The following is a 15,518-nucleotide window of genomic DNA, read 5'->3' on the forward strand; positions in this document are numbered from 1 at the left end:
AATTGCCTTTTTTTTGTCCAAACTCTCCTGAACTTGAACGCAGCATTTTACGTTGGCAGAATGTGTCCTCTGTGTAGAGATCCATGTTCATTGTATATACGCCGCATCTTCAGTTGCTAGAGTGCGCTTGTCGCGCCCCGAAAATAGCGGATCTGCAAGCTCTCAACGCGTCGCAAGCGCGCCGCGTTGAGAGCTTGTAGATCCGCTGTTTTTACAATTTTGTGCCAAGAGTGAACCTTTTAAGAGAATTTCAGCCCCTGCCTCTCGAACATATCCTCCTCTGCACGTCCCTATAGTGGACACTGACCAGCAGGACGCCATTACACACGTCTGAACATAGCTGGCTCTGACCGCTCTGTCTGACTGACCGGGGTCTACATACCTGACCACTCTGACTGACTGACCGGGGTCTACATACCTGACCACTCTGACTGACCGGGGTCTACATACGATACCTGACCGCTCTGCCATAAAAATGCCATGTCGGTATCGGAATATTACAGATTATTTCATCGGTTTTCACCAGCAAAAAAAAAAGAATTATATATATAATATATATATACAGTTACAGATCAAGTTACATATTTGTACATGAGACCTTCTTCGATATGAGTTTAGTTTATAATGTATTTATTCCCTACACTTTATTTTTGTTTAGCAAAGATGTACAGAATATCGGTGCTGTCAGACAGCAACCTTGCATCTCCATATTTCATCATAAATGAATGCCCTTCTTCAACACTCCCAACACTTTCTGCCTTGACTCACCACCATTATATACTCTTTATAAGGTTAAACAAGCTGCAATTATCTTTTTTGTTTTTGGTAAGTACATCTTGATGCCAATGCTTTTGTACTTTTAACCAAGTAAACATGTTTTTTCTACACTGTGGTATTGTTTACTAATTATTCCATCAGTGAATAACAGAGGGGGGTTTGGGGTCCAGGGATGTGCACACATAGACATCAAAGGGGGCTTTCTTTTTTTACCCGTCTGTAAAACAACTGCCCTTTCCAGACCCATGAATGCAGCATTTACTACATGGTGAAAGAGATGCAAAAATGCCACTCCTTTCCATGGCATTCCGGAATGCATGAGCATTCAGGAGAATTGTTTTTTTCCAAAGTCTCCTGAACTTGGAGTTGGAACCCAGCATTTTGCGTTGAACAAATTTCTATCGAAATCCATGTCGTTACACCTGCATCTCCAGTATAGAGCGTCGCAGTCCCGCCCCCTACCATGGACCAGGAAATGATTCTCCGTTCATTTTCCTCATAGACATTTCAGAAAGTATTTATTTAAAGACGTTTACGCCGCGGAAAAAGCCAACTCGAGTCGTGACAAATCATAACAAACACAATTTTTTGGGCCTAACAAATAATTAGAAAGAAGAAGAAAACGGCAGGTTACAACACTTTTTTTGTTGTTCTTCTTCTTTGTAATTATTTGTTTGTGTTGTCATGAGTTGTCACGACTCGAGTTGGCTTTGTCCGCGGCGTAACCGTCTTTAAATAAATACATTTTGAAATGTCTATGGGGAAAAATGCATTGGGATTCATTTCCTGGTCCATGGTAGGGGGCGGGACTGCGACGCTCTATAGAGTGCTGGGTTGCGACCCCGAAAATAGCTTGTAGATCTGCTATTTTTGTCCAAAAGTGCCCTCTTACAGGATTTCAGCTAACACTCTCTGCACGTCCCGACGACTGACATAGAAACATAGCTTTTTCAGAAAACTGCCAGGATTTAGAAGACATTTGTAGAATCTGATCTCAGGTCAGAATGGGTTAAGAGTAAGACTCACCCTGTGGTCGGTAGAGCTGTCGCCTCACAGCTAGACGGTCCTGGGTTCGATTCCCGCCGGGCGGTGTTAATGTTGTTGACCAAGACTAAAGACTTGCAGTGCGCTTTAACAATGGCGAGCGACACTTGAATTTCATTGGCTATCGCCTAAACGCCCACTATCGCCAGGGCGACGTCGCCCTAAAATATGAATTATTTTCATCTTTTCGGCAGACGTTCCTCCGCCCACTTTTCGACCATCGCCGGTATAGTCGCCGGGTAGTGGCGTGCACAGACATTTAGAGGGGCAGGTGCTCAAGTTAAAAAAGGGCACCTTGTGCAGCGCGTGGAACCGGCCGGTTGCCTTAATCCATTTTGGGCGAGAACCCCTTTTGGTGTTAGCATTATGTTATGCTTTAGCTATTGAAAAATAGCAGATCTACAAGCTCATAGCGCGCCACTCGGTGGCGCGCTATGAGCTTGTAGATCTGCTATTTTTGAAAAATCAAAAGTTCAAAAGAATTCAAAAGGGCACATTGCCAAAAGGGCAGGGGGTGCTCTAGCACCCCCTTGTGTCTATCTGTGCACGCCACTGTCGCGGGTCCCATTGACAAATAATGCACTAACGGAAAATGTGTCCGGCTTCCGCCCGCTGTTAAAACGTACTGTAAGTCGACTAAGGTTTTTCAGAAGACTAAATGGTGTCTTACTCAAAAGACTAACACTAAATAAAAAATATTCTGAAAAGATTAACACTGCCGCTGGGGGGGGGGGGGGGGGGGGGACGACGTGTTCTCTCCTCCGTGTGCCACCCTAGGTGGGGTTGGTGAAAGGGCCTTTCTGTGTGGAGTTTGCATGCATGTTCTCCCTGTGTGGACGTGTCCCCCAGGGTAGGTACCCTCACAAAAAGAGCATGCAGTAACCCTGGTATCTAAACTGCCTCCCCCTGGCCAGCCTGATGGAGTGGAAAGGAACTGGTTGGAATAACGTGTTCCTTCCACACGCTATACGTCCAACCGGGCTAACTCCCCCCCCCCTGTCAGGTGAAAAGAAGCGGCTTGGACTCCTCATGCATAGAAGGAAGCATGAGGTCAGTCCGTTGCTCTCCCCAGGTTGGCAGAGGGAGTGTAGCGCCCAGGATTAGACAATTGACACTGGGTGAAAAAAATGAAAGGGTTGCAAAAACTGTGGGATAAAAAAGTAGGAAAAAAAAAAGAAAATCACACCCGTGTGAAGTAAGTGGTGCAACTTTGTGTGGGGGTCCCCTGGGGGGGGGGGGGGAGTTTCAGACCCACAGAAACGCATTCAGGGTGCCGGCCCGATTCCGGCTAGCCGCCCCGCGTCCGAAACGGTTGAGAAATGACAGTTACCGTGTGGGGGTCCCTCTACTGTACTGTACTGTCACTGTACTGGCACACCCGAAATCACCATATATACAGTTAATATGTGCGTGTGTTTGTGTGCGTGTTAGGTTGCACACAGGTGCTCAGACCCACCCACCCAGAGACACACATAGTCACTTAAGGAAGTGGTTGCACCACTTAAAAATGTTAGCATACAATGACATGCTAAAAATATCAGGACACCGGGGTGAAAGTGGTTACAACACGGTTGTCAAAGTGGGGTTCAGGGACCCAGTGGTGGTCCTTGAAGAGATTCCAGGGGGTCCCCGCAACTAAACGAATAACTTTAACCTTTAACCTAACTAGAAGGTCCTGGGTTCGATTCCCGCCGGGCAGTGTTCATTTTGTTGTCCAAGACTAAAGACTCACTTTATCCCATTTTGGGCGGGAACCCCTTGTGGTGTTAGCATTATGTTATGCTTTAGCTATTGAAAAATAGCAGATCTACAAGCTCATAGCGCGCCACCAAGTGGCGCGCTACGAGCTTGTAGGTCTGCTATTTTTGAAAAATCGAAGAAAACTGTCAGGATGTAGAAGACATTTTTTAAATCTGATCTCAGGTCAAAATGGGTCAACAGCGGGAGAACGTCGATCGACACTTGAATTGGTGAAAGGGCCTTTCTTTGTGGAGTTTGCATGTTCTCCCCGTGTCCCCTAGGGTAGGTACCCTCGCAAACAAACATGCCGTAATCCTGGTCTCTATACTGCCCCCTGGCCAGCCGGGTATACTGCCCCCTGGCCAGCCGGGGCGGCCAGGGGGTATAGCCTGAAAGCAAAGGTTTCAGGAAGATGGCGCTAAACGGTATAATTAAATACTCAACGAATGGCGTAAAAATGTTAATCCACATTAACGATTCAACACCCTGAAAAAAAAAGTATCGAATGCAGTGGTTCTCAAAGTGGGGCGTCCCCCCAGCTAAATGAGTTGATATAGCATCAAAATCTGTCTATAACCATTGAACAAATGTAGCCATTTGAAAATAGCCGATCTACAAGCTCACAAGATGCGACACATTGTGACTTGTGAGGTTGTATCTGCTATATTCAAAACATCTTGACTTTTCTGGGGGTCCCCAGTGACAGTTAATTAAGTGATAAATGCATATCTTAAGTCCTAAAAGAAATTAAAAAAAATTACTGCATCAAAAGTTATAAACAAACTATATATAACTGGTCCCCCTTTTAGCATAGCTTCTGTTAACTGACCAGCTCAGTGGCCTTGTGGTTAGAGTGTCTGCCCTGAAACTGGAAGGTCGGGGTTTCGATCCTCGGGCAGGGTCATACCAAAGACTGTAAAAAATGGGACCCAATGCCTCCCTGCTTGACACTCAGCATCAATGGGGTTGGATTGGGGGGAGTCAAATCAATAATCAAAATGATTCCCGAGCGCGGCACGGCTGCAGCTCACCGCTCCTTGGCTGCGGCTCACCGCTCCAAAAGATGGGTCAAATGCAGAGAACATTAATGTCACTGCGGTGACGTGTGTGACAAACCGTCCGACTTAGACTGTATACCGTTTCCCAAACTCTCTAATAAAGCATTCAAATCAACCACAAGACAAACAGATAAGTATACCTTTAATAATGACCATGATCAAATCTAAGAATGTTGATAGTGACCTTTGATACAATGCATATTTAATTCAGGGGTGGCATAAAGTTATTTATTTTCTTCCTCATAAATTTTCTATACTCCGATATCATTATTATATAAATCTGATCTCCTCCATAATCGAACTCTAAATCCTCTCTCTTTTTGTCTTACACACGCTTTTACGCACACACGCAGAGTACAGCAAGCAGCTCTGAAAAGGACACACACACACACACACACACACACACACACACACACACACACACACACACACACACACACACACACACACACACACACACACACACACACACACACACACACACACACACACACACACACACACACTATAGACAATTCTCTGGGGCTTCATACACTTATAACAATAAATCATCAGTAACATTAAATTTGAATAAGGTTAAACATCTTGAGGCGTTCTCTTTGTTAGCATTGCCAGTACATTAAAGCTAAAAATCTGAACAGGGTGAAGTGAAAAGGGTTATTAATATTATTATTATTTTAGCCATGGAAATATCAACATTTAAATTATGTTAAACCCATTAAGACCTGAGAAGAGATTCTACAAAAAATTAATGTCTTCCAAATCCTGACAGTTTTCTGAAAAAAAAAACAACGTATCAGCGGTGCTGATGATCTGGCCGCTGGACCCCCCCCTCCCTCCCATCTGAAAACATGTTCCAGGGACCTCCCCAGAGGTAGGTTTTTCCCTTGTCGACGGCCTACTATACCCCAATAGTGGTGTGTAAGGCGTAAGGGACCTCCCAGAAGCAAAGATTTGAGTTAAAAAACGTGCACTGTGAAAGAATATCTATTCAAAGATTTGCGACACATTTTCACGATTTTTCAAAAAAAATTGCAGATTTACAAGATAATAGCGCGGCACTCGGTAAAGCAAAGCAAAGTTCTTTGTTTACCCAGGGTGAATGGACTAAGCTCGAGATGCTTGTTTACAGCCAGACCCTGCTCATAGAACATTTCATGGTAGGGGTTCAATGCCTTGCTCAAGGGCACTTCAGCGGTGGTAATTTTAACGTGCCGGTCCGGGGATTCGAACTGGCGACCTTCCGATAACAAGACCGCTCCGCAAACCGTTCGGCCACCGCTGCCGCGCTATTATCTTGTAGATCTGCTATTTTTCAACAGCGTTGAAGTTTAAAATAACGGTTAAAGTGGTTAAAAGCTATGAGGCGACACAGATGCGTCCTCAGGTCTAAATGGGTTAAATGGAGAAGGGAAAAAAAGCAACCAAAAAACATGGGGGGGTTAAAAAAAAAGCGCTACATGCTACATTAGCTCCAGAATTACAGAAACAACAACGACCCCTGCTGGACTGTCAGGGAACTGAGGGACAAAAAAAAACAAAGCAAAAAACGGCTAGTGTATAAGATTTGAAAAAGAAAGGGGGAAAACAAACAAAAAAAGTATTTTTTTCTTTTGTTAGTTCATTATTACGAAAGAACCTGAACTCAAAACAGTATGTTTGCATTTCCATCCCATAAAATAAGACTCCTTGGCAGTGGCGTGCACAGACATTTAGAGGGGCAGGTGCTCAAGTAAAAAAAGGGCACCTTGTGCAGCCCGTGGAACCGGCCGGTTGCCTTAACCCATTTTGGGCGGGAACCCCTTTTGGTGTTAGCATTATGTTATGCTTTAGCTATTGAAAAATAGCAGATCTACAAGCTCATAGCGCGCCACCGAGTGGCGCGCTACGAGCTTGTAGGTCTGCTATTTTTGAAAAAGAAAAAAAATAGATTTTTTTTTTCTTTTTCAAAAGGGCACATTGCCAAAAGGGCAGGGGGTGCTCTAGCACCCCCTAGTGTCTATCTGTGCACGCCACTGTGTTTGCATTTCCATCCCATAAAATAAGACTCCTTGGTCTCTCTAGATAATATCTTTTCCCTGAAAGCTCTTTTTTTTTGCTGACACACGTTGTTGAGGTAATAACAGTAAAACAGCAAAAAAAAATCTTTTTTTATTTTTTTTAACGCCGTCTCGTTGGAAAAACTGTTATTAATTAAGGCTCCGCTCTGGAAAACAACAAGGACGAAAAAACTATAAAACAAAAAAAACACACAACGTTCACAAAACCCTCCATCGTTTCCAGGACCTTCCAGCATCCGCCCGCCGAATAGACAAGAACGGCGACGTTTTTAACTTTTTCTTCATCTTCCGATCATGGAAAAAAGAGACGACTGGCCACGGTTACAGATGCGAACATGGAATCTTTTTCTTCGCGTTTGAGTGAATGGTCACGCCCCTCCCTCCTACTAGGCCACACCCCGCCCCCGCAGTCTTAGGCCACGCCCCCTCCTACTAGTAGGGAATAAAGTAGTTTGACCACGCCCCTCCCTCCTACTAGCAGGGAATAAAGTACAGTTTTAGACCACGCCCCCTCCTACTAGTAGTAGGGAATAAAGTAGTTTTAGACCACGCCCCCTCAGTTTTAGGCCACACCCCCTGCTACTATTAGCAGGGAATAAATTACGGTTTTAGACTACGCCCCCTCAGTTTTAGACCACGCCTCCCTACTAGTAGCAGGGAATAAAGTAGTTTTAGACCACACCCCCTCCTACTAGTAGTATGGAATAAAGTCGTTTTAGACCACGCCCCCTCTGTTTTAGGCCATGCCCCCTCCTACTAGTAGGGAATAAAGTAGTTTTAGACCACGCCCCCTCCTACTAGTAGGGAATAAAGTAGTTTTAAGCCACGCCCCCTCCTACTAGTAGCAGGGAATAAAGTACAGTTTTAGGCCATGCCCCCTCCTACTAGTAGCAGGGAATAAAGTACAGTTTTAAGCCACACCCCCTCCTACTAGTAGTAGGGAATAAAGTTGTTGTAGACCACGCCCTCAGTTTTAGACCACGCCCCTCCTACTAGTAGCAGGGAATACAGTAGTTTTAGACCACGCCCCATCCTACTAGTAGCAGGGAATAAAGTAGTTTTAGACCACGCCCCCTCCTACTAGTAGCAGGGAATAAAGTAGTTTTAGACCACGCCCCCTCCTACTAGTATCAGGGAATAAAGCACAGTAGTTTTAGACCACGCCCCCTCCTACTAGTATCAGGGAATAAAGCACAGTAGTTTTAGACCATGCCCCCTCCTACTAGTAGCAGGGAATAAAGTACAGTTTTAGACCACGCCCCATCCTACTAGTAGCAGGGAATAAAGCACAGTAGTTTTAGACCATGCCCCCTCCTACTAGTAGCAGGGAATAAAGTAGTTTTAGACCATGCCCCCTCCGTTTTAGACCACGCCCCCTCCTACTATTAGCAGGGAATAGAGCGCCGAAGTCCTGACGTCACTCGCTCACCCCTTGGTTCACGGAAGTCATTTCTCTATGGAGAACAACATGGGGTCATCTTAAAATCGTTTCATATAAGCATTGTGGTCCAAAAATAAACAAGCTGTCTCGGCGATATTATCAGGGAGGTGTCTCTGTATCGTTTACGACAGTCAGTCACTCAAATTTGATACAGTCCGTTTCTAGCGAAAATGTAACTAATTCAGCAGCAGTTTTCTCTCAGTCAGTTGATTCTTCATATCCATATGAGTGAAACGGCCGGGATGACATGTTCATTTTTCAAACACAGTTCTTATATGAGGCGATCTGAAATCCCCCCTATGGGGATTACAATGGAAATAAAAAGTACATGAATCCGTGGATTTGCTCCCTCTACCGATATCGACGTCAGACGTGCTCTATAAAGTGCAGTTTCAGACCGTGACGGAGGGGCGCCCTCTCAAGCCAACTTGAGCCAAGAGACACTAAAGCCTGCAAGTTGCCGTGTCGAACACTGCGAACCCGTTCAGAGTTGCAACACGACGATAGACACAGAATAGTAAATCACGTTCCGGCGAGAGGCCCCGCCTGCCGCTCAAAGTGGCCACTAGCCAATCAGAGCGTGTCCTTGCACAAGTTGCGCACTGGCCAAACCTCGCACACGCGCACTTAACTCAGACGCGAAGAAGATTCCACGCTCGCGTTTACAGATATAGCAGACATTTTGTCAATGAGGAAGTGTCGTTCACTCTTTCTGGTAACCAATACAAGAACGTAGTTTTTTTTTTTTTTTTTTTTGCGTGTGTCCAACACAGAATCACGAGGTGAACGAACACTCACCGAGGATCAGCAGCATGTTGGCGAGAAGAGAAGAGAGGCTTTCAGAACAGACGTCGTGCACAATAATTCATTCATTCATTCGTTATTCTCCTTTACTTCAGTCATTAGTAAAGAATGCAACATTTTGGGAAGGGGGTTGGGGGGGGGGGGGGGGGTTGCGACCAGGGCTGGGCCGTACGGACAAAATTAAATATCACAATATGTTTTTGACAAAAACACTAACTTAGACGTTAATCTGCATCCAAGTTGCAACGCGCTGAGTTGACAGCCTATTCGGAGAAAAAAAACAAAAACCAAAAAAAGAGAGATAACAGGTAACAACGTTCAAAATAACAATTCTTCTTCATTCTCTAGTTGCGTATACTTCCAGCTCTTGAGAGCGTAACATTTCACACTCTCAAGTGTTAAAGATCTAATAAGGGTCCATTTGGTTACCAACTCTCCATCATTTAGCTGGGGGACCACCTGGAAACCCCCTCAAGGACCACTGGTTGAAAACACAGCCTATAGAGAAAATGGAAAAAGTCCCATCTGATTGTATTAAACGACGATAAACTCATTGCACCTGTGTACGATAGCTTGGGTTATCCTCTGTGTCCGTCAAGTTATTTTTCTTCATAAAAATGCACAGTTGTCATGTAGCAACTTTCTGTCCATAAAATCCATGCAGAGATTCTTTCCTAGTTTGGAAGCGCTCGTTTTCTATAAGTCAACGTCTTGCTGTCTCCTGCATTATGTGCATAATTTCCAAACAGTGTGTGTGTGTGTGTTTGCAGGACATCGAGTGATTTACAACGAGCGGTTCCAAACTCCAACACGTAGAAAAATAATCGCTGCGTGGAGTTCAACCCATTAAGACCTGAGACCAGATTCTACAAATACATTTCTTCTAAATTCTAAACGTCTCTAGACAGTTTTCTGAAAAACTAATTTGTCTATGTCAGTGGGGCTGAAAAACATTTTCATGTCAAGGACCCCCAGAATTATCTGTATTTGGCCGCGGACCCCCCCATCTGAAAATACGTTGTTTCAGGCACCCCCCCAGAAGCAAAGACTTGAGTTAAAAATGATCTCTGAAAGAATATATATTCAAAGATTTGCGCCACATTTTCACGGGTTTTTCAAAAATAGCATATCTACAAGCTCGTAGTGCGGTGCCGCGCTATGAGCTTGTAGATCTGCTATTTTTCAATAGCTAAAGCATAACATAATGCTTAAGTTAAAACACCAAAAGGGGTTCCCGTCCTGAATGGGTTAATACAATCAGATATGAAAGGACTTTTCTGATTCACGAATGTGATGTCAATGGAAGGTGCTGCAACTTAGATGCTAACCAAATACCTCAATATCGATACTGTGACGATAACTATATATTGTGACGCTAATATAAATTAGCCAAAAAAGAAAAAGAAAATCGAAAATAGCAAAAATAGGCTATCTACAAACCTCACAGATCACCTACTATTGCTATAAAAAAAGAGAAATGAAGAGGGGAAAAAAGAATGTATAAAATAAGGCCTAAGTGATTAAAACCAGGGAAAAGACGACACTAACGTACTTGTAGGTCATATCACAATACCCCAAAAATTCCCAGACGATATCTAGTCTCATATCACGATATCGATATAATATCATCGATATAATTGCCCAGTCCTAGTTTCAAATAAAGATTTATGTAAGGCAAAAAAAAGAAAAAAAGAAAAAAAAAAAAAACTAAATGAAAAACCTAGGGTAATAAAAAGGATGAACCAGATTTGGACCGTTGGTACTGGCTTTCATCCCTGCAAATGCAAATGATCTCCTCTCGTAGAACTGGCAACCCACGCGCACTTGTGGCGGGAACGTTCATGATCTCCTCGTGTCGTATAGAACTGGCAACCACGCGGCGCAACTGTGGCGGGAAAGTTTGAAATGGGCCAAAGTCACCAAAATTAAATAGAAAAAAAAAAAAAAAAAAAAAAAAAGATTAGTTTTCAATTTGTTGATGTCCTCTTGACTTGTTGTGTCGTTTGTTAAGCTAACGTCCGAGTTGACCAGGCGTCGGGGAAGCCCCACCGTCTTCTACTGTTTACTTCGATTCTGGCGATCCTTCAGTGAGAAAGGGAAGAAAATCAGTGTTCAAGTTTGTTGACTTCTTAAACCCATTTAGACCTGAGGACAGATTCTACAAAATGTCTTCTAAAATCATGACAGTTTTCTGAAAACCCCCATGTTTCTAGTGGTTCTCAAACATTTTCATGTCAAGGACCCCCAAGATTATATGTATTTGGCCGCCGACCCCCATCTGAAAATATGCTGTTCCAGTGACCTCCCAGAAGCAAAGATTTGAGTTAAAAACGTGAAAGAATATATTCAAAGATTTGCGCCACATTTTTGCGATTTTTCAAAAATAGCAGACCTACAAGCTCGTAGCGCGCCACTCGGTGGCGCGCTATGAGCTTGTAGATCTGCTATTTTTCAATAGCTAAAGCATAACATAATGCTAACACCAAAAGGGGTTCCCGCCCATTTTGAGGACAGATTCTACAAAATGTCTTCTAAAATCATGACAGTTTTCTGAAAAAACCCCATGTTTCTATGTCAGTGGTTCTCAAATGTCATGTCAAGGACCGCATAAATTATATGCAATTGGCTGCCGACCCCCCCCCCCCACCCCCCCATCTGAAAATGTGTTGCTCCAGTGACCCCCCCCCCAGAAGCAAAGATAGTTACAAATATTCACTCTGAAAGAATATATATATTCAAAGATTTGCGCCACTTTCTCAAGATTTTTCAAAAATAGCAGATCTACGAGCTCGTAGCGCGGCAAAGACGTGTGGAGAAGTCGAGGGGCGAGGTCCTGTGAAATTGTCACACGCGTGCTCGTTTTGTGCACTAGACCTGGATTGTGGCGAGCTTTTTTTAATCGCGCTAGGCGTCCCGCGCCGATCCAGGCGACTGGACGCCTGCGTCACTCACTCCCCGTCTTAGGTGACTTTAAAGGGACACTTCACCCCTTTTGCAATCAGATCTTTTTTTATGATTTTTGGGGAGACAAGCAACACTTTCCTGTGTTTTTTACGTGGGTAATATGTGTGTTTTTAGATATTTTAGTATGTCAAAGTGTCCATGATGTCATGGACACTCATGGGCTCACTTCCTTCCTGGACTACAATTCCCATAATGCTTTGGTGCACTGCTCCTCCTTGTGGATAGTATTAGTATTTCCAAGTGTCCATGATGCCATGGACGCCATGGACACTTAGGAAATACTAAAATATCTAAAAACACATATTACCCTCACAAAAATCCCAGGAAAGTGTTTCTTGTCTCCCCAATCTGAATTTGCTGTCAAAATGAACACTGAACAAAGTGAAGGCAGATTCTAACGACGTTCCAGACTGAAGCCTCATTTATACTCTCATCATGCAGCATCTCGGCCCCTGTCGATGGGCCGCCCAAAATAGCAGTGCTGCTATAACGTGACACCGGGGCTCCACCGGGCGCGTCAGCATCGCGTCTCCGTCACCATCAGGGAATGTTCCCTTTTTAATCAATGAAGGGTGGCTCCACTGCCCGCGCTGTGTTGCGTTGACGCGACGCGTGCATTAAAATTGAACCGGTGCGTTTTTTGACGCACGCAACGGAGAGTCGGAGACGCAACGCGTCCGGTGGAGCCCTGGCGTAACGTTGCTGTCGGGCAGAAACCACCTCCATCTCCATATACTAAACTGTTTTTTTCCCCTAAATTTCCTAAATTAAAGGGGAATTTCTCCCTAAACCTTTTTACAAAAGTAAGTTGATAATTATGTATATTGACCAAAAAATAAAAATAAAATAAAATAAAGATATAGGGGAGCTGGGGCTGGAGCTGGGGCTGCTGCTGGGGGGGGGGGGGTCTAACATCAGCTCACGTAGACCAGGAAGAGTGCAGTGTCAACAATGCATGGAGTGTTGCTGTCACATCATCTAGAACAGATGTGAACAAAAAACAACTGCGCGATTGAATAGGAGTTCTAGCGTTAGACCCCTCCAGCCCCAGCTTCATCTCCAGCTGCAGCCCCCCCTATATCTTTATTTTTATTTTTTTATTTTTTTTGGTCAATATACATAATTATCAACTTACTTTTGTAAAAAAAAGGTTTAGGGAGAAATTCCCCTTTAACGTCGTACTTGATCACACAGTGGTTCCCAAACGTATTGTATTACTCGACGATCTACTGATGTATTGTGATGTTTTTGTCTCCACCAGGCCGAAGGCATGGGGAGAGAGTATGTTTTGCACTCCGTCCGTGTGTGTGTCCGTGTGTCCGTGTGTGTGTCCTTCCGTCCGTCTGTTACCAGCTAATCTCCGGCACCGTTAACCCGGTCGATGCCAAACTTTGCACACACACTCCCTGGATGCCAACGATGAACCTCTGCCCCACATTTTCCAGAACGGCCTGTTATAGCGCCACCAGGAGGCCGCTTTGTGCAAAACAAGTTTTTGGACAGTACACCTACAGATTTTGTCCAAACATCACACAAATTGGTACACAGTCTCTCTAGAGCCATTCAACGAAACAGGTCTTTCAGATTTCTCAGACTCCATCCTGATTGGCTAAGATTGGCTTCCAAAGTTCGCAGGAGTGCTCAGTTTCAAACAAAATGCTGCAAATCATGAACACATCATGTGATTTCCGTGAAATTGTGCACGCACATTCCCACTAGGCCGAGGAAGAAATGCCACATGAACATTTTCAACTCAGCCTCATGGTGGCGCTATAACTTGCCGAAAAGTGTTTTTACCTCTAACTGCATGGATCTGTGGATAACTTTGTATGCCAACTCCCTAGAGGCCAAGGAAAAACATTTGCCTGGAATTTTTCACATCTGCTCTTTATAGCGCCACCAGGAGGCCGACATATGTAAAACACATTTTCTAATATTACTCCTTCAGATTTTATCCAAATTTCACGCAAATCAGTACACATGTTCTCCATAGTCATGTGATCAAGACGGGTTTGTTTGATTTATCATAATCCACCCTCATTGGCTACGATTGGCTTCTAAACTTTTCAGGAGTAGCCTGCTTTGTACCCGTTTTGTACAAATCGCCACAACTACTCAACGCAGCGTCCGATTGCGGTGAAACTGTGCATGCATATTCCCACTAGGCTGAGGAAGAAATGCCACTTGACAGTTTTCGAATCAGCCTCATGGTGGCGCTACAACAGGCCAAGCCGCGTCTCACACACACACACACACACACACACACACACACGTTTATATATTACTCCTACACATTTTGCCAAACATCACACACACTGGTGGAGACCTGTGCCCGGAAGGGCACTTTTTCTAGTTTATATATGATATTGTATTACTCGACGACACTGAAAATGAGATTAATTACTCAAGTGTAATTTCGAGAATAAATAAAACTTGAATGAATGAATGTCAAGGAGGACCCCCAAAATGATACTCATTAGCCTGCCATTTGAAAATATATGCCAGGGACCCCCATAAGAGAAGATTTTTACGGCTCTAGCAGAGATTCTCAACCATTTTCATTTCCATTTAATGGCATTTCTATCTCTGGGACCCCCAATTTATATTGTAAAATCAATGTCAAGTTAACTCTGAGAGTGTACAAATGATTTGTACACTCTCAGAGTTACAGATCCATAAGGTAATCCATAATGGTTCCTAATTATCATTTAGCTGGGGACCCCCTGGAACTCCCTCAAGGACCCCTGGGGGTCCCCGGACCCCAGTTTGGGAACCACTGTGTTACAGTACAGCGTCACACAAAAGCATTGCTTTTGAAATTGAATCATCAAAAGTTGGATCGTTGCAGTTCTTGTGGGCACGTTTAGTAGTGGTACTGTAGCTGCTTATTTGGGCTTGCTGTCCAATGTTGTTTTAAACCAGTGTCAGGCCACAGGGAACCCCATTCAAGAATTGTGTTACCTTAAAAAAAAACTAAAATATTCCAAATATTTCTAAAGATTTTCAAAGACTTTTGGAAAAATAGCAGAGCTGATATTTTCAAATAGCTGATGTAACCCTTGGGGTTGTAAAACAATGTTTTATGCTATATTAACATATTTAGCTGGGGACGCCCCCGTGTGTGCTTTGGTCAGCTTCTTTGTCTTGCAAAATCTGGCAAGGCTAGTGCGGCCTGCTACTATGAATGGAGCTCGATTCAAAATGTCACCAACGTCACAGTTAGCAGCTTTAAACACAATCAATCAATCTTTATTTCAGACCCAGGGAGATCCATATCGCCTGGCTGTCACACAACAGAGATCAATCAAAAGAAGCATGGATTACCTGATCTAGTCGAGATCGGCTTTGAATTGGAGCAGGTTCATAGGTCTGTTGAATAAAGCACATAATGTCGTCACAAATCACATCCATTCATGTCTGAAACTACATTTTCAACTGATATTCTTTTAAAATTGTTTTTATGATCATTTTCAACTGATATATTTTTTTAATTGTTTTTATGATCGATTTAAATTTATCACTTATGCCCAATCATACAGATAGTCGAGTTCACAACAAACAGGCATCTCGAGGGAGTTGTAAGCAACAGGCAAACCCAGGTTAAAACTTGACACATTTTAGCATATTTTC

General features: G+C 43.7%; 1 protein-coding gene across 1 annotated transcript in view; it reads right to left on the reverse strand.

The window, feature by feature from the left end:
• Positions 1–7,095: 7,095 nt before the first annotated feature.
• Positions 7,096–15,518, reverse strand: part of ythdf1 (YTH N6-methyladenosine RNA binding protein F1) — a 28,951-nt gene continuing 20,528 nt past the window's right edge. Inside the window, exons 7-8 of the mRNA XM_079516378.1 lie at positions 15,213–15,257; positions 7,096–11,006 (exon numbers count right to left, since the gene is read on the reverse strand). Coding sequence (XP_079372504.1) covers positions 10,980–11,006; positions 15,213–15,257 — 72 coding nt within the window. The 3' untranslated portion in view covers positions 7,096–10,979. The remainder of the gene's footprint in view (positions 11,007–15,212; positions 15,258–15,518) is intronic.

The sequence above is a fragment of the Electrona antarctica genome (assembly GCF_951216825.1).
Source record: "Electrona antarctica genome assembly, chromosome: 2".
Lineage (NCBI taxonomy): Eukaryota > Metazoa > Chordata > Actinopteri > Myctophiformes > Myctophidae > Electrona > Electrona antarctica.